General features: G+C 39.2%; 1 protein-coding gene across 2 annotated transcripts in view; it reads left to right on the top strand.

Annotated features, from left to right (window-relative positions):
• The window catches only part of EXT2 (exostosin glycosyltransferase 2), a 159,672-nt gene that overhangs the window by 84,817 nt on the left and 46,883 nt on the right, over positions 1-27,972 (top strand). For both annotated transcript variants that reach the window (XM_053560750.1, XM_053560749.1), the window contains one exon: positions 21,372-21,561. In XM_053560750.1, coding sequence (XP_053416725.1) covers positions 21,372-21,561 — 190 coding nt within the window. The remainder of the gene's footprint in view (positions 1-21,371; positions 21,562-27,972) is intronic.

Genomic DNA, 27,972 nt, shown 5'->3' with positions numbered 1-27,972 from the left:
TGTTCTTCCATTTGTTAATGTCTTTAGCTATTTCTTTTCTCCTGGTTTCACAATTCTCTCTATAGAGATCCTTCACAACCTTTGTTAAGTATATTCCAAGGCATTTCCTTTTGAAGCTATTGTGAAGGGTATTTGATTCTCAGCTTGACTGCTGTTGGCATATATGAAGGTCACTGATTTGTGAACATGGATTTTATGTCCTGAGACATTACTGTATTTCTTGATCACTTCCAGGAGTCTTGTTGTTGAGTCCTTTGCCTTTTCTAAGTACAACCATATATATCATCAGAAAAGAGTGAAAGTTTGACTTCTTTCGTCCCCATTTGGATACCTTTGATATAGTTCTCTTGCCTGATTGGATTGGCTAGAAGTTCCAGCACTTTGTTGAATAGTAGTGACAATGGTGGGCATCCATGTCTGGCTCCAGTTCTAAGTGGAAATGTTTTCAGTGTTTCTCTGTTCAGTATGATATTGGCTGTGAATGTGTCATATGTGGCTTCTATTAGTTCAAAAAATGCCCCATGTATGCCCATTTTCTTAAGTGTTCTTATCGAAAAAGGATGCTGTATTTTGTCAAAAGCTTTTCGGTGTCTATTGAGAGAATGTGGTGTTTGTTTTGCTTCTGTTTATGTGGTGAATAACATTTCTGGATTTGCATAATGTTCAGCCCTGGGATGAAGCCAATCTGTTGTGATATGTTATTTTTTTTGATATGTAGTTGAATTTTGTTTTCTAGGATTTTATTGAGTGTTTTTGCATCAATATTCATTAATGATATTGATCTGTAGTTTTTTTGTTATCCTTTCCTTGTTTTGGTATCAGGGTGATATTTGCTTCATAGAAGTAGTTGGGGAGGATTCCTTCCTTCTCAATGTTTTGGAATAGGTTTTGTAATGTAGGTACAAGCTCTTCTTTAATGGTTTGCTACAATTGTTTCTTTCATTCTTTAGATATTTCACTTAGGATCATGGTCCATCCATTCTTTTTAGATATTTCACTTATTTCCATCTAGATTGTTGGAAAAGGCCATAAGTCATCTTTTTCATGGCTGCATGATACTCCATAATATACATATACCATATTTGGTTAATTCACTCATGAATTGTTATGCACTTGGGTTGATTATGTCTTTGCAGTTGTGAATTGTATTGTAATAAACATTCATCTGCAGGTTTCCTTTTGATAAAATGACTCCTTTTCCTTTGGGTAAATACCTAGTAATGGGATTGCTGAATTAAATGGTAGGTTTAATTTTAATTCTTTGAGGAATGTGTATACTGTTTTCCATAGAGGTTGTACTATTTCACAGTCCCATAGCAGTGTATAAGTGTTCTTTTTCTCTGCATCCACACCAGTATCTATTGTTTTGGGGCTTTTTAATAAAAGCCATTCTAATGGGATAAGGTGATATTTCATTGTGGTTTTAATTTGCATTTTCCTGTTGATTAGTAACATTGAACATTTTTTCCTATGTTATTGGCCATTCCGTCATCTTTGGAAAAGCTTCTGTTTATGTCCTTTGTCTACTTTTTAATGTTTTTTTTTTTTTCCTTGCTGGTTTGCTTGGGTTCTTTGTAGATTCTCAGTATTAGCCCTTTATCATATATATGCCCTGCGAATATTTTCTCCCTTTCTATAGGTGTTTCTTTTGCTCTGTTATTTCCCTGGCTGTGCAGAAGCTTTTTAATTTAGTCAAGTCTCATTTATTCATTTCTGTTGTTGTTGTTGTTGTCATTGAGGTCTTAGACATAAATTCTTTGCCTATGCTGATACCTCGAAGAGTTTTTCCAACATTTTCTTCTAGAATTCTTATGGTTTCATGTCTTATGTTTAAAACTTTTATCTATCTCAAATTAATTTTTTGAGTATCAGATATGGATCCAGTTTCATTCTTCTGCATGTAGCTATCCAGTTTTCTCATCACCATTTATTAAATAGGGCTTCTTTCCCCTGGTGTATATTGTCTGTTTTGTGAAAAATTAATTGGCTGTACATGGATGGTTTTATATCTGTGTTCTCTGTTCTGTTCCATTGTATTTTTGTACCGATACCTTGCTGTTTTGGTTACCGTAGCTTTGTACTATAGTTTGAAGTCTGATATTGTGATGATTCCAGATTTGTTCCTTTCGTTTAAGATTGCTTTGTTATTTTGGGTCTTATCTGGTTCCAAATGAAGTATAAAATTTTTTTTCTAGCTCTGTGAAATATGACATTGGTATTTTGATGTGGATTGTATTGAATTTGTAAATCACTTTGGGTAAAATGGACATTTTAACAATGTTGATTCTATCAGTTCATGAGCTTCGTATTTCTCTTTACTTGTGTTGTCTGTGATTTCTTTCCTCCGTATTTTGTAGTTCTCTTTGTAGAGATATTTCACCTCCTTAATTAAGTATATTCCTAGGCATTTCTTTGTAGCTATTGTGAATGCTATTGAGTCTGTGATTTGACTCTCGGCTTGACTGTTATGGTGTATAGGAATGCTACTGATATGTGTACATTGATTTTTGTCATTTTAGACTTCACTGAATTTATCAATTCCAGGAGTCTCTTGGGGGGAGTCTTTGGGGTTTTCTAGATAAAAGATCATATCGTCAGCAGAGTTCAGCTTTTATTTGCGGTTTTGTCTTCATGTTTGGCCCCTAGGGACTTAACTTTTCCTGTGACCTCAGCTGTATTTAAAAGGATTTTTTGTTACAGTTTACCGTACATTTCTATGTTTTTTATAGCAAGAGAATTTTGAAAAGGAAGACTCTGTTTTACTTTCCAGGAATTTGTTAAATTTTAGTCCATTGTTTTCTTCATAAAAAGGTTCTTTTTGCCCTCTTGGGTTCATGGCTTTTTTTAGGAAGAAGCAGAGACAAAACATAGTAGACAAAACATATGCCTCATTGGAATTCCAGAGAAATTAAAAGTTAAGAAATAATTGCATTGTAGAGGTGGTTCTTTCTATCCTATGTTAAATTTAATGGTGTTAGGCTCCTGTCAGATCAGTACAAAAACTTTGATTTTCTTGGTCATAACTGTTGGCGTTTTGAGCTTAGATGCTATAGGCTGTAATTTAATCATTCCCCCAAGTTCCTATTTACTAAGCCAGTGAAGTCTTACCTGAGGCCATAGCTGACCTTACTAACATATAGTCATGGGCTACCAAACATTTTAAAGCCTGGGCCAGAGAATGAGCTGCTCTTTCATACTGTCAGAGTATTTCAAGTATGGGAGAGGTGGATGAAATTGTAAATTTGTTTCATTTTTCATGAAGTAGTAGTTTAAACTATTTTTAACATTATTTGACACTTTGTCTTTGGGTTATGGATTAGTCTTGTTTGTTTAAGTCAAATAAGGTACTCATTTTTCACTGATGCCTTTCTTTTAAGTGTTTTCAGTATGATTCAGGGATAATGACTGCATGTTGAAGATCATGTTCTCAGAATGATTCAAGTGTTTTGCACTGTTAAACAACTGAACTGTTATTTTTGATATGTTAAATTATAAACCAATAAAATCAATGGTGTATTATCTTTGCCAGTATCTTAAGCAGTCATACTACGTATATATAAAGTAAAATTTATTACTTGCAGACTGATATAACTCATGAATTATTGAAAGTATCAGCATATGGAACCCTCTCCTTCCTCATTCCAAATTCTTATAATATGGCTTATGCTGAACCATTTAACTGGCCTCTGTCCATTCCACTGATGGAAGCTGCAGCCAGATGAGGGTTCTTATAAATGATTGGCTTTCTTTCCAAACAGGAGGAGTATGAAATGTCAACTTTTTCCTCTACTACCTGAAAAGCAATCAGTGGCAATCCTTCCTGCTTTTCTTGACAGTAGTTTGGCTTTATAGAAGAAGGGTAGGCATTTAGCCAAATATGAACTTTAGTGCTATATAAAGAAAAAATAGAAGGAGCTAAAACTCAGATAATAACGGGAATTTTCAAGAGGCTTTCAGATGGATTTAATCTGTGAGCCCTCAGTAAGCTAACTGTAGTCTAGAAATTCTTAAACTGCATGTTTTAATCCCTTCTTTCCTGGTGGTGATATGTGTGACTTGAGGTTACTTACCAAATTTTTCTTTGTAACAGTTTACTCATCTGTAGGACTACATTTAGTAATAATAAAAGCTTCAGAAGAATAGTGTAAAAATTAGCAACCAATTTGCTAATCAAAGGTATTGAAAAGGACATTTTAGAATCAAACTTGAGTTCCAGATCATTTATTTAGCTTGACAATATGTAAGTTTATTATCTCTTTGAATTTTATTATCTGTAAAATGGGACTAATGGTTATTTCACAGGATTATTCTGAGACATCAATAATGTTATGTTTGTGGAGGCATTTTGTAAGTAGTGTAGTGCTATGAAAAGTAAAATGTTGTAATGACAAAGATGCTAGTATAATGCTTTGTCATGTGGAAATGTAAATTACAGAAATGGATGGGACTCTGGAGAGGAAAATTTAAATTTACAGGAGGGTATTCTTTTTTATAAATTATTTAAGACCTTTATTAACAAGTGCTTACAGTTTGTTGACTAATTTGAAAAAAATCAAGTTGTAAATGTTTATTACAAATTCTTAAAAACTCAACTTGGCCAAATATGAAATCATTTAAAAACCTTTAAAGGCATCGGACCCCAGGTCGCCTCAACTCTAACCGACCTTCTCCAAGACACATTGTGATGAACCTGTCCAAAGTCAAGACAAAAGAAAAGATTCTGCAAGTTGCCAGGAGTAAGCGCCAGTTGACCTACAGGGGCAAATCCATCAGATTGACCGCAGACTTCTCTAATGAAACTTTTCAAGCAAGAAGACAATGGTCATCTACCTTTAATCTACTTAAACAGAACAATTTCCAGCCCAGAATTCTGTACCCTGCTAAGCTAAGCTTCAAAATTGACGGAGAAATCAAATCATTTACGGATATACAAACATTGAGGAAATTCGCCACAACAAGACCAGCTCTACAGGAAATACTTCAACCTGTTCTGCACACTGACCACCACAATGGATCAGCAGCAAAGTAAGAACTCAGAAATTAAAGGACAGAACCAAACCTCCACACTGATGCAAAAGACAAAACTAAACAATGGACTCTCACAAAATAAGACGAATAGAATACTACCACACTTATCAATTATCTCAATAAATGTTAATGGCTTGAATTCCCCACTGAAGAGACATAGATTGGCTGACTGGATTAAAAAACACAAGCCATCCATTTTCTGTCTGCAAGAAACACACCTGGCTTCAAAAGACAAATTAAAGCTCCGAGTCAAGGGTTGGAAGACAATTTTTCAGGCAAATGGAATTCAGAAGAAAAGAGGAGTTGCAATCTTATTTTCAGATACATGTGGATTTAAAGCAATTAAAGTCAAAAAAGACAAAGATGGTCACTTTATATTGGTCAAGGGAAAACTACAACAAGAAGACGTTTCAATTCTAAATATCTATGCACCCAATTTAAATGCTCCCAGATTCTTGAAACAGACCTTACTCAGTCTGAGCAATATGATATCTGATAATACCATCATAACAGGGGACCTTAACACTCCTCTTACAGAGCTGGACAGATCCTCTAAACAGAAATTAAACAAGGATATAAGAGACTTAAATGAGACCCTAGAACAACTGTGCTTGATAGACGCATATAGAACACTCCATCCCAAAGATAAAGAATATACATTCTTCTCATCACCCCATGGAACATTCTCCAAAATTGATCATATCCTGGGACACAAAACAAATATCAACAGAATCAAAAGAATTGAAATTTTACCTTGTATCTTCTCAGACCATAAGGCACTAAAGGTGGAACTCAACTCTTAACAAAAATGCTCGTGGAAACTAAACAATCCTCTATTGAATAACAGATGGGTGAAGGAAGAAATAAAACAGGAAATCATTAACTTCCTTGAGCATAACAACAATGAAGACACAAGCTACCAAAACCTGTGGGATACTGCAAAAGCAGTTTCGAGAGGAAAATTCATCGCTTTAGATGCCTACATTCGAAAAACAGAAAGAGAGCACATCAACAATCTCACAAGAGATCTTATGGATTTGGAAAAAGAAGAACAATCTAAGCCTAAACTCAGTAGAAGAAAAGAAATATCCAAAATCAAATCAGAGATCAATGAAATTGAAAACAAAAGAATCATTCAGAAAATTAATGAAACAAGGAGTTGGTTTTTTGAAAAAATAAATAAAATAGATAAACCATTGGGCAGACTAACGAGGGATAGAAAAGTAAAATCTCTAGTAACCTCAATCAGAAATGATAAAGGGGAAACAACTGATCCCACAGAGATATAAGAGATCATCTCTGAATACTACCAGAAACACTATGCCCAGAAATTTGAAAGAAATGGAAATGTGAAAGAAATGGATCAGTATTTGGAATCACACCCTCTCCCTAGACTCAGCCAGGAAGAAATAGAGCTCCTGAACAGACCAATTTCAAGCACTGAGATCAAAGAAACAATAAAAAATCTTCCAACCAAAAAATGCCCTGGTCCAGATGGCTTCACTCCAGAATTCTATCAAACCTTCAAGGAAGAGCTTATTCCTGTACTGCAGAAATTATTCCAAAAAATTGAGGAAGAAGGAATCTTCCCCAACACATTCTATGAAGCAAACGTCACCCTGATACCAAAACCAGGAAAAGACCCAAACAAAAAGGAGAATTTCAGACCAATCTCACTCATGAACATAGACGCAAAAATTCTCAGCAAAATCCTAGCCAATAGATTACAGCTTATCATCAAAAAAGTCATTCATCATGATCAAGTAGGCTTCATCCCAGGGATGCAAGGCTGGTTTAACATACACAAGTCTATAAACGTTATCCACCATATTAACAGAGGCAAAAATAAAGATCACATGATCCTCTCAATAGATGCAGAAAAAGCATTTGATAAAATCCAGCATCCTTTTCTAATTAGAACACTGAAGAGTATAGGCATAGGTGGCACATTTCTAAAACTGATTGAAGCTATCTATGACAAACCCACAGCCAATATTTTACTGAATGGAGTAAAACTCCAAGCTTTTCCTCTTAGAACTGGAACCAGACAAGGTTGTCCTCTGTCACCTTTACTATTCAACGTAGTGCTGGAAGTTCTAGCCAATACAATTAGGCAAGACAAGGAAATAAAGGGAATCCAAATGGGAGCAGAGGAGGTCAAACTCTCCCTCTTTGCTGACGACATGATCTTATACTTAGAGAACCCCAAAGACTCAACCACAAGACTCCTAGAAGTCATCAAAAAATACAGTAATGTTTCAGGATATAAAATCAATGTCCACAAGTCAGTAGTCTTTGTGTACACCAATAACAGTCAAGATGAGAAGCTAATTAAGGACACAACTCCCTTCACCATAGTCTCAAAGAAAATGAAATACCTAGGAATATACCTAACGAAGGAGGTGAAGGACCTCTATAAAAAAACTATGAAATCCTCAGAAAGGAAATAGCAGAGGATATTAACAAATGGAAGAACATACCATGCTCATGGATGGGAAGAATCAACATTGTTAAAATGTCTATACTTCCCAAAGCAATCTACCTATTCAATGCCATTCCTATCAAAATACCAACATCGTACTTTCAAGATTTGGAAAAAATGATTCTGCGTTTTGTATGGAACCGGAAAAAACCCGGTATAGCTAAGGCAGTTCTCTGTAACAAAAATAAAGCTGGGGGCATCAGCATACCAGATTTTAGTCTGTACTACAAAGCCATAGTGCTCAAGACAGCATGGTACCGGCACAAAAACAGAAACATAGACACTTGGAATCGAATTGAAAACCAAGAAATGAAACTAACATTTTACAACCACCTAATCTTTGATAAACCAAACAAGAACATACCTTGGGGGAAAGACTCCCTATTCAATAAATGGTGTTGGGAGAACTGGATGTCTACATGTAAAAGACTGAAACTGGACCCACACCTTTCTCCACTCACAAAAATTGATTCAAGATGGATAACGGACTTAAACTTAAGGCATGACACAATAAAAATCCTCCAAGAAAGCATAGGAAAAACACTGGAAGATATTGGCCTGGGGAAAGACTTCATGAAGAAGACTGCCATGGCAATTACAACAACAACAAAAATAAACAAATGGGACTTCATTAAACTGAAAAGCTTCTGTACAGCTAAGGAGACAATAACCAAAGCAAAGAGACAACCTACACAATGGGAAAGGATATTTGCATATTTTCAATCAGACAAAAGTTTGATAACTAGGGATTTATAGAGAACTCAAATTAATCCACATGAAAAAAGCCAACAATCCCTTATATCAATGGGCAAGAGACATGAATAGAACTTTCTCTAAAGACGACAGACGAATGGCTAACAAATACATGAAAAAATGTTCATCATCTCTATATATTAGAGAAATGCAAATCAAAACAACCCTGAGATATCATCTAACCCCAGTGAGAATGGCCCATATCACAAAATCTCAAAACTGCAGATGCTGGCGTGGATGTGGAGAGAAGGGAACACTTTTACACTGCTGGTGGGACTGCAAACTACTACAACCTTTCTGGAAGGAAGTATGGAGAAACCTCAAAGCACTCAAGCTAGACCTCCCATTTGATCCTGCAATCCCATTACTGGGCATCTACCCAGAAGGAAAGAAATCCTTTTATCATAAGGACACTTGTACTAGACTGGTTATTGCAGCTCAATTTACAATCGCCCAAATGTGGAAACAGCCTAAATGCCCACCAACCCAAGAATAGATTAACAAGCTGTGGTATATGTATACCATGGAATACTATTCAGCCATTAAAAAAAATGGAGACTTTACATCCTTCGTATTAACCTGGATGCATGTGGAAGACATTATTCTTAGTAAAGCATCACAAGAATGGAGAAGCATGAATCCTATGTATTCAATTTTGATATGAGGTCAATTAATGACAATTATGGTTGGGGGGGGGAACAGAAAGAGGGAAGGAGGGAGCTGGGTGGGGCCTTGGTGTGTGTCACACTTTATGGGGGCAAGACATGATTGCAAGAGGGACTTTACCTAACAATTGCAATCAGTGTAACCTGGCTTATTGTACCCTCAATGAATCCCCAAGAATAAAAAAAAAAAAAAAAACTTTAAAGGCATATTGAGAAAAAAACAGATTAAAAAAGAAAAACACGTTTGTTATTACCAAAAAAGATGTCTTTAGGTAAAAATAATCAAAACCCCATGCTGCATAGATCATGCAGATAGTTATCTGGTCCGCAGGCAAAAAGCAAGCACTTAAGGTCTTCAGCTCCAGTCTTCTGTTCATTTCTTGTTGGAATTTCACATTCATTTCTTCTTGCTGGATGACTAAACTGGATGATGGTAGAGATGGTAAGCTGGCATTTACTTAGCCCTGCCCTGCTCAGCCTTAAGAACAGACCGATTCTCAGCTGGTGGATCAGCTGTGTTTGTGTCTTTGCCATCTTGTGGTTTAGGGTTTTCTGGGCATCTGCATAGGTAATGGCCCTTAGGTCTTGTCTCTTTGATTCTCTTTATCCTCTTCATTGCTGTCCTCTCTTGTCTGTCTTTGGCTGAATTGTGGTCAGTAACCCTGATACACATTCTGTCTTACTGGTCTACCTTGTTCTCCTGCATCCTGGTTGTCAGTACCCTCTGTCACTTCCCCATGCCCAGGAGGGTTGGAATAGTGTGGTTGTTGCCTATAGGGTCTCTGCAAATAGTAAGGTGGGAACCTTCACCTGCCGTAGGGCTTGCTATTGGGCCTGGCCTTCAGGAGCACTCTCTGATCCCTCGTTCTTTTCCCACTGTCACTGTTCTGGTAATTCTGCTGGTAATTGCGTGGAGGACCCTGTGATGTGGATAGTATCTACAGTGGTTATGGTCGGCTGCATATTTACTACCTTAACTGGAATTCCCCTAGCGCCTACAACATTTGCTGCCTCTACCCCCCTGTTCTCCATCAGCACACATCAAACTCCGCAGTCTCTCCATGTCCTATGCTGCAAAGGTATTTCCTGGGCTTACTCTCTGTGGCAGTCTGCCCTACAAATCTCTCTTCCTTGGTGTCATTCTATATGTATTTCTTACATGAAACATCTAACTGTTCCCAAAACCTTCATTGTAATGATTTTCTTGTCCCTGCCAGCAGGCACCACTAATGAGGCCCTTGGGCCACCGCTCCCTGCACTGCTGCCCTGTGCCGGTACCCGTGGTGCTGGGCTTGGTGTCAGCTGTATTGAGGGCCGGGGGGGGCAGGTAGCTGCTGGGTCGTGGGCTCAATGCTCACAGTTGCAGTGGTGGTGACTGGGGCTTGCTGCAGCAGCTGTGGCTCCTCCTGATGTGTGATGGTGAGTAGGCTGGTGGCAGTAGTGGGGCTGCTCAGGGCTCTCTGGGGTCTACTCTCTGTTTCTGGTATCATTGAACTCAGGAAGATATTCTTTGTGCCCAGAAAGATGCCATTATGTAATCCTTATAATCCCAAGAGTGGCATTCTGTTAGTTCCATTTTCACAGAAGAAAGAAGTGAGACACTTATTTCAAGCCTTACCTCCTTATTACCTAATTTTTTAAAATAAGGAAATGGTGGTCTAAAGATCTGTGGTAACTTGTGTAATTTCAGATATTCTGTACCTAAAATTATTCTGCTATATTTTCATATAATTATTTTCATCTTACATACAAACTTGGCCCCCAAATTATATAGGGAACTCACTGGCACATAAGTAGATTGACATTGTAAATATAAAAGACTTCTGCCTCTGGCTTTGTGATGGATTAAATATGCGAAGTGACCTTCCTAACTGACAACTAAAATACTGAAAGAAGTATTTTAGAGCAATTTTAACCTATTCCTGAGCTGGCCTGAAAGTAAAGTATTTGCTGACCCCCAAATCAGATACCCTGAGGGGTGAGTAGGAGCCAGAGTCAGCTTTTGCTATGAAGGTTTTTGCTGAGTTTGATGATCTGGAGCTTTGACCTAGTAACTATCTGAAGTAGGGGACAGGGAGCACAATTAAAACCCTGTGACCTGTCCAAGTTGGAGAATTTCGCAAGAGCTTCCTTGATGAAGCCAGGAAAATAAAAGATTACATCTTCAGTATATGTGTAAAGAAATAGACCTGTCTCCATTGACCCTCGTGCCGAGAACTGCAATCACAAGCCACCCCCATCTGGGTCCTCATTTAAATTCATACTATAGCTATGATCCAAGTTAATCGTAAGAAGAGAATTTTATCAAAGGTGGTCCCTCGTTGAAAGGAACCCAAACCCTTCTTGAGGAACTTATTTTCAATCCATGTCTTAAAAAGTTCAAACACATTAAGTCTCTAAAGGAAATTAGCAGCCTACAGTCAAAAAACCACAAAATCACGGAGATACAGGCAATGTCAAGAGTGAGATCCAGTAGAAACAAACCTGCAAGGACTTCCAATTATTAGATTAGACTATTGAATTCAAAGAAATTGTTCAGAATGCAGCCCAAAGAGAAAAAGAGAGGGAAAATAAGGAAAAGTGAAACAATCTGGGGAATAAAGGGAGACGATCCAACATACGTCTAATCCGACTTCCAGAAGAAGAGAGGAGGCATGGAAAGAGGCCCCCTTTTAAAAGAATCGGAGCTGAAAATTTTCCAGAATTGTTGAGTGACACTAGACCGCAGATCTAGGAAGACTAATGAACCACAAGCAGGATAAGTAAAAACAAATCCTTGGCTGGGTAGGTAGGTAATCATAATGAAAGTGTAGTAAGCCAAAGAAAAAGGGAAGATTTTATTTTATTTTATTATTTTTTTTTTTTTGTAGAGACAGAGTCTCACTGTACTGCCCTCGGGTAGAGTGCCGTGGCGTCACACGGCTCACAGCAACCTCTAACTCTTGGGCTTATGTGATTCTCCTGCCTCAGCCTCCGGAGTAGCTGGGACTACAGGCGCCCGCCACAACGCCCGGCTATTTTTTTGTTGCAGTTTGGCCGGGGCTGGGTTTGAACCCACCACCCTCGGCATATGGGGCCGGCGCCCTACTCACTGAGCCACAGGCGCCGCCCAAAAAAGAGAAGATTTTAAAAGCCTCGACTAGGAAGCAAAAAATAAAGGTAGAAATCTTTGGCCTGCTGTTGTGACCAGGTTCGTGTCTCTGGCTCAGTTTCTCCAGAATCATAGCACCTGTTACTTCAGTGCACTCAAGTGTGGAAAACCCATTTATGAACAAATCACTGTAAGTAGGTTGAGGGAATTCTAAGTTGATAATTTATTATCTTAATTGAATTTGAAGCCTTAAAAGGATTTCTAACCTTGGTGGTTTTCTTCATCTTCCATGTGTCTGTTTAGTGTGTAGTCAGTGAGATTCAGACTTTAGTGTTATTCTTGTTTTTTAGAACAATCAGTTATTTGTTGAGAGTGAAATGAAATTAAAGACACAGTGGAGCAGGTAGACTTTGGACATGTCCCCAAATCTTTTCTCTCCTGAGACAAGAGATGTTGCTTGAAGACATTGTTAGGTCTCTGTAATTCTCCTGACTCCCATCTTAGCGCATGCCTGGTAAAGTGCTGTGCTCTGGGTAGGTGGGGCCCTAGAGTTTTAATGGTTAAGGCAACATGGGCCACATTACTGATGGCCCCTTTCAAATCTCCCAGTAACCATTACCATAAATATCATCTCACCATTTTGGACAATGGACACCACCCTTACACACGTTAGTAATATGATGCTAATGCTTAACCCTTTCATTGCTTTGTTCCAAAGGCCTTGACCTATATCTACTGATAGGGAGTCTCTTTGAACCTAGAGGAGAAATGAAAGGGTTAACTCCTTTTGGTTTTGCCCTTTGACCACTTCAGGATGAGAGGCATGATGAAATACTTTCCAAAGTCTTCAGTGGAAACACATCATGCATAATTGGAGCAAAAAAGAATAAATCAAAGCTTTTTTCTCCCTTTTAGTCTGGTAATTCATAATTGAAACCACATTGAGGTAAGCTTGATAACTTCAAAACAACCCGGAAAACTGCCCTTTCTATCAAGGTAGGAATAGGTGAGGCTACTCATTACTCGGGGCTCAAAAGCTCCTGTGTAACAGGCCTGTCTTCCTTTCTTCCTTTCTTCTCTGACCTCTTACTCTCCTGTTAAGGCAAAATACCTTAATTTAAATCAAACATGGGTTAACTCAAATAACTGCTGAAGTTTCTTATTTTTACATGAAGTTATACATAGTAACATAAAAAAATCTTGTATACAGTGAGAAGTAGTAGTAATTAAACATTGGACTGTTTGCTCTTATACCTTCATTTCTCCTGTGCTACAGTTAGGTTTGGTTTAGGTGGAAAGAATCCATGATTGTTATGAAACATAGTTTTTCTCACTCTTGATTTTATGATCCCTGAGCAGCTCCAGTAAGAACATTTCAGAATGCCTAGCAAAGGCCACTTGTTTCTGTTTTCAAAGGCCACCTTTCTCTATTTTCTGTATGGTGATCTTGGATAGAATGGTTTTGGTTATTATATAGGGATACCATGACCTTTCAACTACAAGAAATCAAAACAGGGTTGCAGGAAAGGCCCAGGCAACTTCCTTTGTGTGGGCTTGCCAAAGGCATAACTAGTTGCTTGGGTTTGAATCTCTTTCTGAAGGAGAAACCCCTTGGAACTGGTAGCTGACTCTAAGCTTAGTCACCCACGGCCTTTTCTCCATGGCATCCTGAAACCTGAGCCCACAACTCCCTCTCACTAGTTTGTCTGCTGGCTACCAGCTCTTAGACCAGGGTTTTCCAGATAAGTGATGCGAAAAAATTTTTCTACAGCTGGCATTGTGACCTGACAGTCATCGTGGCTTTTTCACGATTGCATTTTAACAATGTAGGATTTCTTTTCTTTTTTTTTTTTTTTTTGAGACAGAGCCTCAAGCTGTCGCCCCAGGTAGAGTGCTATGGCATCACAGCTCACATCAACTCAAACTCCTGGGCTTAAGCGATTCTCTGGCCTCAGCCTCCCAAGTACTTGGGGCTACAGGCGCCCGCCACAACGTCCGGCTGTTTTTTGGTTGTAGTTGTCCTTGTTTGGCAGGCCCGGGCCGATTCCAACCTGCCAGCTCTGGTGTATGTGGCTGGCGCCTTAGCCGCTTAAGCTACAGGCACCACCCAATGTAGGATTTCTTTTTGGGGCTTTGAGTATTTGTTGTAGGAGTGAGGAGGGAAGGGTGGGAGGATGGGTGAGAGATAAACAAGGCATTTGGTCAAAGGCCAGCACTTGGTGAGAATAATGTACACGTCTTTTAGTATCTCCTCCCATCTTGAGGGAACAGTTTATTGAGTATATTTGAAAATTGCTTTGATAGCCAGGATTTCAAAGGTGCAGCCTAGCAGAAGATGGGCTTGGCCTCTTTTTCAGCTCTCTGTTGCTGGCTGCCTGATTCATGCCCTATCTTGCCATAGTGGAGATTTAGTCAGGCAGCAGAGTTGGTTGCCAGTATTGTTTGCCCTTTCCCTGGCAGAAGCCAGAGTCTTGAGTAAATTATGGAGGTTTAAATTTGCTTGATTTCCTGCAGAAAGTGGGGTCAAGAGGTCCCAGACTGTAGACACTCTCTTTGGTCAGCCAGCAGGGGATCAGTTCTTAAAGGTATTTCAGAGGTGACTAAATGTCATTTTTTAAATATCCCTCTCCAGTCAGCTTTTTTCCTCTGGGGGTTAGTTTGTTGACCTTACCCTAGTGGAGTGTGGCGTGTCTGTGCGAAGGTATATACCCCAATTAAAGCGGCCTTTCTCCACACTGTCACTGAGCTCCACAGGCAAATAGAATTGTGTTTGAAGAAGGGAAAAGCAATTGACATAGAAGTCTGGCTGCAGTTCAGCATTTCCTATTTATGGCCACTTGAAATAGAACATTAAGGCAGCCATGTTAATTTGTCAGTAAGACAATACTCAGGAAAAGAAAGTTTCAGTAGAAATAAGAAAGCTCACTGTGTGACTAAAAGAAATGTTTTCTGTCATTCGAGGCTTTTCATGGTAAGGCGTTAGCCTGCCCATCTCAGTTTCTGGCATTTCTTCCTGCCAGCACTCTGTGACAAGTCCTCTTGTAAGATCTCTCATTGTCTTTTGAGCAAATGCACATGCCACTCAGTCTGCCCTGGCTTCTTCAGCCAGCCTTGTCCAGCATATCTTTAAAGGCTACTCCAGAATCGCCAGTTTTCCACCTGTGGAGTACCTCAATGCCTTTCTGCTATTTAGTAAAACATACTCATTTTGCCTTGTCATTTTATCTTTGCACCTACCTGTCTTCCCCACCAGATTCTATGTGTATTCTGAGAGGAAGGAGTGGGTTCATCTTTGCACCTTTCACACTATTCCAGGCTTATAATATATGTTTCGGAAATGTCGACCAAATGAACATGTATGAGAAATAATGCTAGTGGGAACGATGGCTGAATCACTGATGCTGGTGCTCTAGCAGGCAAGTAGAACACAAATTGTGAAGAATTGTTTTGTGTTTGTTTTAAACTACCATTTATGGAGTTCCTTGTTGAGTCCTCTGCTAAGTATTTATGTATATAATCTCATTTAATCATCATTACCCCAGGAGATATAGATACTATCACAATTCCTGTAGTATAGATGAGGAAACTGAGGGCACAGAAGTAACATTACATATTACAAGTAAATGACAGGGCCCAGATTCAAGCCTTCTGTTAAATGTCCCTATAAAATTCTATACTTCTTCAGAACGCTTAGCACAGTAAGATTCTTTGTAAGTACTTACAAAATGAATTAGCTAGGGTGGAAGTGATTTTAAAATTCGTAATGAGGCCAGCCACAGTGGGCTCATGCCTGTAATTCTAGCAGTCTGGGAGGCTGAGGTAGGAGGATTGCTTGAGGCCAGGAGTGCCAGACCAGCATAAACAAGAGTGAGACCCCATCTCTACAAAAATAGAAAAATTACCCAGGCATGGTAGCAAGCCTATCATCCCAGCTACTCAGGAGGCTGAGGCAGAAGGCTTGGTTGAGCCCAGTTCAAGATTGCAGTGAGTTGTGATAAGGCCACTGCATTCCAGCCTGGGCAGCAGAATAAGACATAGTATCAAAAAAAAGAAAGAGAGAGAGAGGGAGGGAGGGAGGAAGAACTTCTAATGATTTTGAGTGTATATCAACTATTCATATCTATACATAATGAGGATAGATAGATCATGGCCTGCATCATATGAGTTTAACTAATTTCATTTTTGAAAAAATTACTTATAGAGTAGCACTGTGCTAGGTATGAGGTGTTAAGATTCCTGGTTCCGTGGAGCTTTCAGGATAACTAAAACAGTGAATAGGAAGAAAAAGAGAAAATTGTGGAAATAAAAACAGTATATTTGGAAAGGAAGAAGTAGAGGCAGAGAATCCAGGTGAGGACTCAGGATTCTAAAACTAAAATCCTGGTTTACTTGGATTAGTATTATCATGCTTTTATAGATACAGAGACTGACGTACAAGAGCAGTTAAGTACTTTGCCCAAGTTACATACGTCTAATTGAACATCAAGAAAAGTTACTGTCCTCTTCCCGTTCCTTCCTGTGCTCCTCCTTTCCTACTCATCCACTTCCCCAGTGGAGCGGGCATATGGATGAGACCAGATCTGTTGTCTTACCAGAGACTCCAGTTCCTTCTCCTGGGCCCGCTTTGAAATCAGAGTTGTGATTCCTTGCAGGGGTGCCTCAGTTTAAATGCCAAGACATTCGTTTTCTGAATCCAAGCCTTGCATCTCTCAGGGAATTTTTTTCCTGTGTTCTTAATGTTGTAAAGGCATTTATCCATGTTGGCATTCTCCTTTCTCCCAAAGAACAGACCTCATTTTGTTGGAGTTCTAATAGTTTTTCCTTCTGTGTTGGTGGTGTATTTTACCTTTTTTAATTTATGTGCTAACTTTGTATTTTATTTTGTGTGTTTTTTATTCCATGTGCTGTTTAAAATTGTAGTGTTTGGAAGCGAGTTTTTGCTTATGGGCTCAAATGTGACTAACAAGGACCAAGAACTTTTAGGATTTTTGTCTTAGAGAAGAGCTAGAAGTATTAATCTCGGCAGTTCTGTACACTTCCACTTTCCAAAGTCTATGAAGTGGTGATGCTTGCCCCAGATCAGTCTGGGCATGTCTGTAGGAGGTCATGGGGAAGGGCTGTGAACCATCGCCATCTGGTGTTCTGGAGTCAGAATGCCTGGGCTTTATCCCAGTTCTGTCAATCACAGGTTGAATAGCCTTGAACATCATTCACTATTTCTAATCCTACAGTTTTATCATCTGTAAAATGAGAACAGTAAACATATATCTTGGGGATTGTGAGTTTCAAATGAGAAAATACAAGTACAACGCAGTGTCTAGCACTTAGTTATTGTTCTAGTTTCAATCTTGACTGTTCCAATATCACACATTAAATTATTTTATTTACCTTTTTAAACGAATCCTTTTTTGTTTCTTTTTTAAAATGGTGTTTTTCAAGTAGGCGTTAGTGAGTATTGTTTTGAGAGGAATAGATTAATGGGTTGGGGATAGTGATGGCAGATAGACCAGGAACTATCTACCCTGTTGGGGATTGACTGTGACTTAAGTATAGGGCTGCTTGATGACTTCAGTTTCCATAAAAGTCAGGAAGAGATGAAGAATAAAATTTGGTGTCGAAAACTCAGAATGGTTCCTAGAAATGTAATCAGATACTAGGGTACGAATACTAAAATGCAGGAACTTCCTAAGACTACAGCTTAATGTGAAAGTGATTCATGGAAACAGAGGGTCAACATGAGAAGATGGCCTTTCCTGTTGTGTCTTGTGATTGTGAAATCTAATTATGGCATGTTGTGGACATTTTGGCTTTAATATCCTGATTACATTAAGACTTTAGGAATCCCATTCAGTCTCTTTGAGTTCCCATCCCATGTGTATTCCATGTGTTTGTGTACATTTCCTACCTCAAACTGTTACATCTGGCAAACAGCTGTTGTCATATATATGGTGATGGGTGTCCATCAGTGATATGAATGAGATTGATAGGGGACCCTGGGAGTCCCAAAGTATAAAAGACTTTAGGGACGTGTAAAGCAGCCAGAATAATAGGACATTTCATATTCAGCCACCTTGTAGTGGAAATGGAGTTCAGTCCTGGTCTTTTCATATGATAACATATAAATGAGAATGTAATTAATGCTACTGAATTGTACAGTTAAAAATGCTTACAATGAGGCTAGGTGCTGTGGTTCACGCCTGTAATCTTAAGCACTCTGGAAGTCCGAGGCAGGTAGATAGCCTGAGCTCACGAGTTTGAGACCAGCCTGAGCAAGAGTGAGACATCATCTCTAAAACTAGCTGGGTGTTGTGGCAGGCACCTGTAGTTGGGAGGCTGAGGCAAGAGGATCGTTTGAACTCAAGAGTTTGAGGTTGCTGTGAGCTATGACATTACAGCACTCTACTGAGAGTGACAAATCCTGGTACAAAAGAAATAAGAACATTTGAATAATCTTTCTTATTATCAGTATGAAAATAATTTTGCTTACATTGCTGCTTTAAATAGCAAGGGGGAGGGAAGAGGATGAAGACTGGAGGGGTGCGGGGAGGAGGGAGGGTGATGGGGAGGATCTCACCTAACGTGCACAATGTGAGGGTGTTCAGCACACCCCTTGGGTGAAGGGCTCAACTGCAACTTGGACTTTATCTGAGAGGTGAAAACAGTGTAACCTAAAAGTTTGTACTCACGTATTAATTTGAAAGAAAGAAAATTACTTTTTAAACTTTATTTTGAAAAAAATTTCATGGGAAGTTTTAAGAATTGTACAGTGAATTCACATACTCATCACCTACATTTCACATATTGTGAGAATTACCTTTTTATTTCCTGTGTTCAGAAATTATTTGCTTTGATATGGGAATAGTTTTTTGTTTGTTTGTTTGATGTTATTTTTAATTTTAGTCTTTTTTTTTTAAATTTACTATGCTGGCTACTCATCATTCCTTTGCAATCTGAAAATTCATGGCTGCCATAGTTTCTATACTGAGTGCTTGTTTAATTACTTTGAGGGATTAATTTCTCCCATATTTTGTTTTCTTTTTCCAAAACCTCCTATTAGATGGATGTTGGACCTACAGAATTTTCTCATCTTTTCCGTCTTATTTTTCCTCTCTTTTTGTTCACCAGTCTGTTTTTTCATCTTTATCTTTTAATCCTGTTCTTTTAAAAAAAATTTCAAAACTCTTCCCCCATGCCCCACCATGTCATTATGGGGGAAAGGGAGAGCAGACAGAGAAGGAAGGAAGGGGTGAGGGAAAGGAAAAGAAGAAAAAGAAAAAAAAAAGCAAGAAAAGAAAATAGTGACTAATTCTAACATAAATTAGATTTAATTTTGACCAAAGTACATTACTTAAACATTAATTTTTAATTCAACTTGTTAATATGTTGTTTAGGATATTGCATCCTCATTTATAAGCGACATATGTTTGTAATTTCCCCTTTATAATAATATCTTTTCTCCAATTTTAATATCAGGTGTACCCAGATCAAGTAGAATGATTTTAAAGTATTTCTTCTTTTTCTATTGTCTATAAGATTTGGCTTGATCTGTTTTTTGAAATTATCTTTTACTCTTATTTATAAATATTAGTTGTCTATTTTTTGATACTTAAAAAAAAAAAGTTAACTGATGACTCCATACTGAACCTCAGAGTCAAGCGTTCTATAATAGACATACTCTTATTTGACAATGTGAATGTTACTTTCTTTGCATTATTATTATTATTGCTTAATATTTTGATGTAGCAATTGTGTGATTCCTTTTCTGAATGTATTTGTTTGTTCGTTCTTTATGAGGTTTTTGTTTCTAGTCCTTATCTTAAGCATTGTTATTAAATTTTAAGCCTTTTTAATTTTGTGAAGGAAAAAATGGAAACCTAATAAACACATGTACATGTAAAAATAAAAAAATAAATAAATTTCAAAACTCAAGTTTTTAATGCTCAAAAGTTACCTCTGTTCTTTGATAGATCGTTTAAATAAAAATAGCATTTCTTGCTTAGCGCCATCATTAGTAGCTCAAGCAGCTAAGGTGCCAGCGACATACACCAGAGCTGGAGGTTTCAAATCCAGCCCAGGCTTGCCAAACAACAATGACAACTACAACCAAAAAATAGCCAGGCATTGTGGCAGGCACCTGTAGTCCCAGCTACTTGGGAGGCTGAGGCAAGAGAATCTCTTAAGCCTAAGAGTCAGAGGTTGCTGTGAGCTGTGATGCCACGGCACTCTACCCAGGGTGACAGCTTGAGGCTCTGTCTCAAAAAAAAAATAAATAAAAATAGCAATTCTTATTTCATGGATGGAAAATCTTTTTTCCCTGAAGATTCGATTTTCGGGGAAAATTGATATTGGTGTAATTTTTTCCTGTTTCTATTGTCTCTGTATCCTCTGAGTTTCCTCTTTTCTTTGTTTGGTTTCCATAGTTCATGCTAAAGATGTGCTTGAAATGTCTGTGATTCTAGAATCTGTTCATGACTAAGAAAGAGGCAGTAGAAAGCTGATCAGCAGTTTGTGCGAGGACCAGCTTGCTGCGTACAGGGTACCACTGTGCCGTGACAGGGTGCCAGGCTAGCCACAGGGCTGCCCATGTTCTGGGAACTGGAGGAGGAGGAGGGCTGCAGGGCCCGTCATTCAGAATGTAGTTTTAACCCATGTTTTCCTCTCCTCTGTGCCTTTGTTTCCACATCTAGAGCTTTTATTTCCGCAGAGAACAAACCTGCCTTCTCCAACTGGGGAGAGGGAAGAAGAGTAGTTCTTTAGCTGACTGGGTAAACGGAGGTTTGTGAATCTGGGTATCCAACTTCTCTTCATCCCGATTTTTAACCAGTCTTCCTGTCTTGAACCCTGCCCCTTCGCTTACCTGGCTGAGTTTAACTCTGAGCCTTTGTTTCCCTGGTTGAACTCGGTGGCTCCTCTCCTGGTTCATACCCAGGTCTCACTTCTCACTTCCCCTCTGCTACTGCTTCCCTAGCCTGTTCATCTTTTGGAGATAAGTTAATATGGCTCATCAGCTGGTGTCTCTTTTTCCTTCTTTGTCCTACTAGATTTATATCCTTTTATTCTAATCAACTGCCATTTTAGTAGGTTGGGGAAGGAATGGAGATAAATGCATACTTTTAATTTTGGTGTTTAAGTAGAAATCCATTCTTAGCTGCAAAAGTTCACTGCTCCTTTTTCAATGGTATCAGTATGAAACTCAAACGTTTGAAGAAGGGAAGACTTTGAGCAGTAGCTTAGCTCTAGGATTGGTCATGGTAAAAGCCACCAACCTACCACGGTCAGGTTTGGTGATGATGTTGGTCAGCCCCATCATTACAGCGCCTTCTCTGATCCACACGAATCTATCCTTTTGCAGAAATGGGGCAGTGTGAGCAACCCACTCTTCCTCCCGTTGATCCCGCCACAGTCTCAAGGGTTCACGGCCATCGTCCTCACCTACGACCGAGTTGAGAGCCTCTTCCGGGTCATCACCGAAGTGTCCAAAGTGCCCAGTCTATCCAAGCTGCTAGTGGTGTGGAATAATCAGAATAAAAACCCTCCAGAAGGTAAGAAGAGCGAGAAAATTATGTGTTCAGGAGAGGTCTAGTTTGGGCTTTCGTGCAAGTCTCAGCTGGATTGATTTGGGGTGGCCAAATAGTTCATATTCTTCGTTTCAAATGATTTTTCCTGCTTTGTCAATAGCAATGTCATTTCTGAGGCAGCATGGTCCCAATTTTCTCAGGCATCTCATTCTTGTTCTAGGGTGGCCCATTTAACTCCAAGCCCTGGCATACACTGTGGCCACGAGTGTTTGAGAGCTTAGGAATCAGGATCAAAGGCTATCAGCCTTAAGAAAACAGATCTTAGTTTCTCTCAGCCCTCTCAGCTGATTTGTTTACATGAAAACTCAGTTTAAAAGGCATTAGTTTCTTCCTTTCTTATCTCTGTTCTGATACTGTGCTCTCCTTCAAAAAAGAAAAACAGGATGGCCTCATCTCTGATTGGGAAAGTCAGCAGCGAAGCATACCCCGTCCAGACTTCAAGTCAGACCCTTAAAGTGAGCAATCGCTAGACTCTCCCGCGGGTTCGTCCTTAATCACTGTGTTCCTTGTCTTCGCTGCCCCTCTAATCTGCTGGCTGGCAGCTAGGGTTGAGGACTATTTGATTAATTGGATTTGTTTTTAATTCGAGATGCATAGAATATGTTCCACCTGCATTTAGTTTCTCATTCAGTCTGTCTATTACTGATCCTAATCCAGGGACTTCAAAGCTCCTGCCATTTATAGCCTATTAAAACCAGGAAGTTTCTGATGGATTAGAGCAAGGAATGAGTTTGAAGTTTGTAATGTGCACCACTGTCACCGATAAGGTCTAGTAGTTTATTGCCTGACAGTAGTATCTGCACTTTTTATGGCTAGTCCCTTTTAATTGGTTATACTGAAGTTGGGATAGTCAACCCTGGAAGCTACTAGTAGTAGATCTATAGTCTAAGCTAGAAGAAGACCATATTTCTGTCTCATGGAGGCAAATAAGAATTTACCTCAAGGAAATTCTTTAGTTCTTCCCAAGACATTTAAAAAATTTATTTCATGCGCTGTACTCTGAAAGGATCGTATACTTTCCTTTTAGATTTAGGAGCCACACTTTGAGTAAATAAAATAGCCATTTTAAATGAAGGTCCTATATTATTCCCTGAAGCATAAGTGCTTTTTTTTTTTTTCAAATTATAACTATTAACTAGCATTTTGTGCCAAGTTTTTTTTTTCTCTCTCTCACCACTATAAAATGGCCAGTTTTCTGGATTTTTTTTTTCTGTTTGACCCTTAGTAAAACAGAAGAAAAGGGGTAAAAGAAAAAGGAAAGATAAACATACAGAAAGGAAGCAATAGGTTGGTAAAATTATAGGGAGCTGTGTCGGGAGGACACTGGGGGAGCCTCTGCTAGTCGACTTAGCCTGAACAATATCAGTTAGGTTTCCCCGGAGTGGAGTGAGCTGGATGGTACTGCGCTGCTAATTAGTCCCTTAAAAACACAAGTCCTATTTTAAGAAGGAAGGCTGCGAGCTTTTCTTCAGGTCTGGAACAACCTAGTGTGTGATGCTGAATTCACAGGCATATACTTGCTGCTGCATACAAAGGCCACCAGCTTTCTAAGAGATTTTCTATAGTCCTGCCCAGAAAGGCAGCGTCACATATTCTGGGGCTAGATACAAACAAAAGAGACATGTCTTTACAAACGCTGGTTAGCCACTTTGGGCACAGTTATTTATCATGAATTTGAACCACTTCTTCTGGGCATTATCATTGCAAACTATGAGAAAGAAAAAAAATGTTTTTCCCTTTTTGGTCTTCTACACTGGCGTAACTAAAGGCAGTAGCATGAGCCTAGGTTTTGGAGTTGGGTGTTCAGAATTAATTTTTGGTAGAGCCTACTAAAATGTAGTGGTTAATTTTATGACCAGGAGTTTAGTTTATTTTTAAAATATTTTGACTCTAGGGAGGAAAGAGAGTTCTTAACTGATGAGGCCCTGATTTTGACATTTGTAGCCACTGGACTGACTTTTTTTTCTAATGGTGGTTTTTAGGTCAGGGCTCTTGTTCTGGAAGGGTGGCTGTTTGGGGAGAACGTGAACCATGTTTAATCTTCTGTGGGGTGTTTGTTCAGTTGGTAAATGGGGCTGTCAGCTCTGATCCTCATGCCAGCAAATGCATCTGATTTTTCATGTACAGCATTAGTAACATATATATTAATAAAAAAAAAAAGGAAGTCTAAGGCTTTGAAATATTAGAGGCAAAAGTGATGTTTTTCACTTTCTCTGCATTTACTAAAATATATACTATGGTTAACATGTCTGCTGCTGGGAGGATTAGTGTAGGCAGAAATCTACCCCCATTGCATTTTTTCTTTTTTCATTCTCCAATCCACCCAAATACTTTTTTCATTTGGTTACATTTAAATCTAAAGTGCTGGGTTTGAAGTTTAAGTAAATAAGACTAGGCAATAGAAATTTCCAGTGAGCTTTCATCACATTGGTTTGAGCTCTGTCAGAAGAAAAGGCAGGCTACTGCCTTCCCCTCCCCAATTCTTCCATTTCCAAACTTGATGAATACAGAGGTTATTTGGCTTGGCCCCTGGCCTCGGTCTGGAGTAGGCTGTTGCACTGTACATTTCACGTAGGGGTAACTCAGCCGTCTGTTTTAAGTGATTTTCAGTTTTAAATTTGAATTGACATTCAGAATTTGAATTGACATTCCCCAGCTTCAGACTGTGACTTGCGTAGTCCTTAGTAGGCAGGGTGAGGTTGGCTGAATGTGTCAGGATGGCCACAAGATTGGGTTGATCCAAGCTGGGAGGGTCGACGGGGTAGAAGTAGCAGCCGTCTTCCTTTTGAGCTGAATTCTGGGGCTGCGGGGAACTAGGATCATGCGACCACTGTACACCAAGCAACTCAGGCACTTCTGAAGTAGGCTCAAGGTTTGTGTGGGGATAGTCTGATAATTTATTTTGTAGATCTGTGCTTGTATTTTATGATGGTGACTGGCAAGATGGGCTTGGGGTCATCTAAAGTCAACGTGAACATTTTGCAGTACTTTTGCAAGCTGAAGAAATATCTCTTTGCTCACATCTCTCTTGGCATCCAACATGGAGAAAACCATTAATCAGTATGCTTTTTAAAAAGAAAGAAAGAAAGAAAGAAAAAGCCTCAACAACAAGGAATTCTTTTTTCTCTTTGTAGCTGGACTAAAGCTTATACTGTGAAGTTATCAGGTCACCTGGCTCAGCTGTTCGTTTTTCATAAATTGAGCAATGTGTTTGAAAAATCATATTTTTCTTGTTACTTTGTGTGAATAGAAGTGACTTTTCTATTTTGTCTGCTACAGATTGATAGGATGAAACACAAGATATAAGAGCCTGCTGTTTCACTTAGAATTTAAAGTTGTAAGGAAAAAGAGACCCCAGTTAGGCTCAGCAATAGATTTGGGGCCTGAAGATTTCTAACTATGGCAGTGTTTCCACCTGCATCCTGACAGGTCATTCCCATACCCTTGTGTAGATTTCTTCAGATTAGTGTAGAGAATTGAAGTTCAGAGGACTTTCCTAGAATCCATTTGTGAGAATGATAAGGAAATGATGTTATTATAGCCATTTTTTGTTGACCTTTTTAATCCTAGGAATAGAAACTGTATTAACATGTATGACTATGTTTTACATGTGTTATCTCAAGTCCTTGTGACAAGCTTGCAAGGAAGCTGTTATTCCCATTTTACAAAAATAAGAAAAATGAAGCTCAGATTAACAGAGTAACTTGTCTAAGTCATAAAGGTACAAAGGCAGAGTGAGAAATAAGGACAGGTCTCTCTGGATCCAAAGCTCGTGCACGCCCTTTGCACTAAGCCCCACCGTGTCTATTTAGATTACCACTTAGTTACAGGAAAGTCATCATGCGTCTTCAGTTTTTTGATTTGGGACTATGTAGAAGACCTAGATCCTTGTCAGGGACTCAGAGACAGAAAAGTAAATCTGTTCTTTCAAAAACACTAATGTGAGGCTGGGCCTGGTGGTTCATGCCTCTGGGAGGCCGAGGCAGGTGGATTGCTTGAGCTCAGGAGTCTGCGGAACTCAAACTGAGGAAGAGTGAGACCGTGTCTCTTAAAAAAAAAAAGTAGCTGAGCTGCTGGCAGGTGCCTGTAGTCCCAGCTATTTGGGAGGCTGGGGCAAGAGGATCACTTGAACCCAAGAGTTTGAGGTTGTGGTGAGCTATGTCTCCATGACACTCAACCCAGGGTGACAAAGTGAGACTCTGTCTGAAAAAGAAAAAAATATTAATGTGAAGGAAAAAACCTCTTTTCCTTCTTGCATATATTCATCTTTTCTATCTCCTGCTCCCTTTTCCCTCTATGGATCCAGTCCTAGTTTTTTAAAAAGTAACCTTTCCAGAATCCAAATTCCATATTAGGATTGTCTGCTTTAAGGATAAGGTATAATTATAATGCTTGTTCTTTGCTGCCCTCTCATTCCTGCCTTCCACAGAATGGATGCTGTCAGAAGCCTGAAAAAAATGGTACTTCTGTTTTATGGAGGCCTATTGCATTTGAGAGTGTGGAAACAAGAAAGTGGGAATTCTTTGTAGTCCTGTTTGGTGGTAGTGATGGTCTATAGACAGTGAAATAGAGACTCCTTTTGCTAAAGCTAACTTTGACTACCCATAACTTAGAACAGGGAAAAGTAATCATATTTCTAAAAAAGTTGTGATTCATTCTACATTTCCATCTGTATCCCACTTCATCCTCCTTGGCCTTCATCACTCTCTAAAACATCCCCATCAGATACTTCACAGGGCCAAGTTAGTTCTTTATGGATGTTGTCTTAAGTAATACCTTGGATATATGTAGGTGAAGAATGTGGAAAGCTGTCTGCAGGTCAAACATGCTGTATGTACTCCCCAAGGGAAAGTCCAAATTCCATTCATTGTGGAGGCATGTTTATGCTTAACCAAAGCAGTTAGCCTGTTTTCTATACATAGTGAAAAAAGAAGAGCTGTTTTTGTCTGATGGAGCAAACATGGCCAAAGTGCCATGTTCTTTTGTTTCATTAGTGTGTGAGATGTTCTCAGTTGAGAGGATTAATGGCAGGGATCTTATATCTCTAAAAGTGGACATGGAGGCTTGGTGCCCATAGCTCAGTGGTTAGGGCGCCAGCCACATACACCAAGGATGGTGGGATCGAACCCGGCCCAGGCCTGCCAAACAACAATGACAACTACAACAAAAACAAAAAAAATTAGCTGGCATTGTGGCAAGCACCTTTAGTCCCAGCTACCTGGGAGGCTGAGGCAAGAGAATTGCTTAAGCCCAAGAGTTTGAGGTTGCTGTGAACATGACGCCACAGCACTCTACCAAGGGTGACATAGTGAATAGTGAGACTCTGTCTCAAAAAAAAAAAAAAAGGACATGGAAGGTATGAGCTGGAGCATGCCACTGGGTTGTCAAGGTGATTGTACCAGATCTCAAATTTACCACTTTGCCACCACTACCTAAGGTTAAAAAATATATATTATCTGTTTCTGTAATTAGACACAGACCACAAACATTCTATGGAAAGCACAGCTGCCATTTAGTGATTGTCTGCCACATGCCAGGCACTGTGTTGCCAAATGCATTCACATTTATCCTCACTGTCAGTCAAGTCAAGATAGTGTAGTTGTTTCTTCTTCATCGTCAAAGAAGCAGGTTCAAAGTGACTGACTTGTTCAAGGTCACATGGCTAGTAAGTGGTAGACCTCGGACCCAAAGCAGTTTTTGAAGACGTCTTTTTCTGATACATTTCTGCCTCATGGAATCCTAAGACCTCAGAGGCATCTTATTTAGTCTCACCTGATGTCAAGTAGAAATCTGACCTAAGTTAGAGCATGTCAAGTAAAAGGGCACAATGCGTTGCTGAAGACATTTCATTCCATCCTAAAGTGGTTTACACCATTGGGAAGTTTGTACCTATTTGGGGTCTAAATCAATTTTCCTGTAACTTTCACCCATGCATTGGTCATGGTTCTAACTCTGGGAACCATTGAGAACAATTCCCTTTTCATCTGATAACCTTTCTGATATCCTGAGCATATTAGTCAAGGTTCAGTTAGGAGACAAAACCACACAGTAATTTGAATAGGAAAAACTGAGTATAAAGAATTATTAGCTAGTCAGGATTTATCAACGAACAGATGAAAGGAACTCTAAAGATAAAAGGAAATAAACTTGGCAGAGCCTCTTTCACAGCTAGGTCCAAATCTCAGACCTTGCTGGGGAGAGTAGTGTTGTAGCTCACTGGAGGAAGATTGCTGAGGTGCCACAGGCTAAGGCTGATCAGCGGGAAACCAGATACCCACAGAGCTCATCAGCAAGCTGCCCAGGGGGTCTGTGGAACTTGGTGGTAAACTGGCTAGGGCTTGAGTAGGGCTCACCTGGAACCACCTATAGGGTTAA

Source organism: Nycticebus coucang, chromosome 14 (genome assembly GCF_027406575.1).
Source record: "Nycticebus coucang isolate mNycCou1 chromosome 14, mNycCou1.pri, whole genome shotgun sequence".
In the NCBI taxonomy this organism is placed as follows: Eukaryota; Metazoa; Chordata; class Mammalia; order Primates; family Lorisidae; genus Nycticebus; species Nycticebus coucang.
Note: the sequence above shows the minus strand (reverse complement) of the source record. Positions and strands in the feature narration are given on the sequence as shown.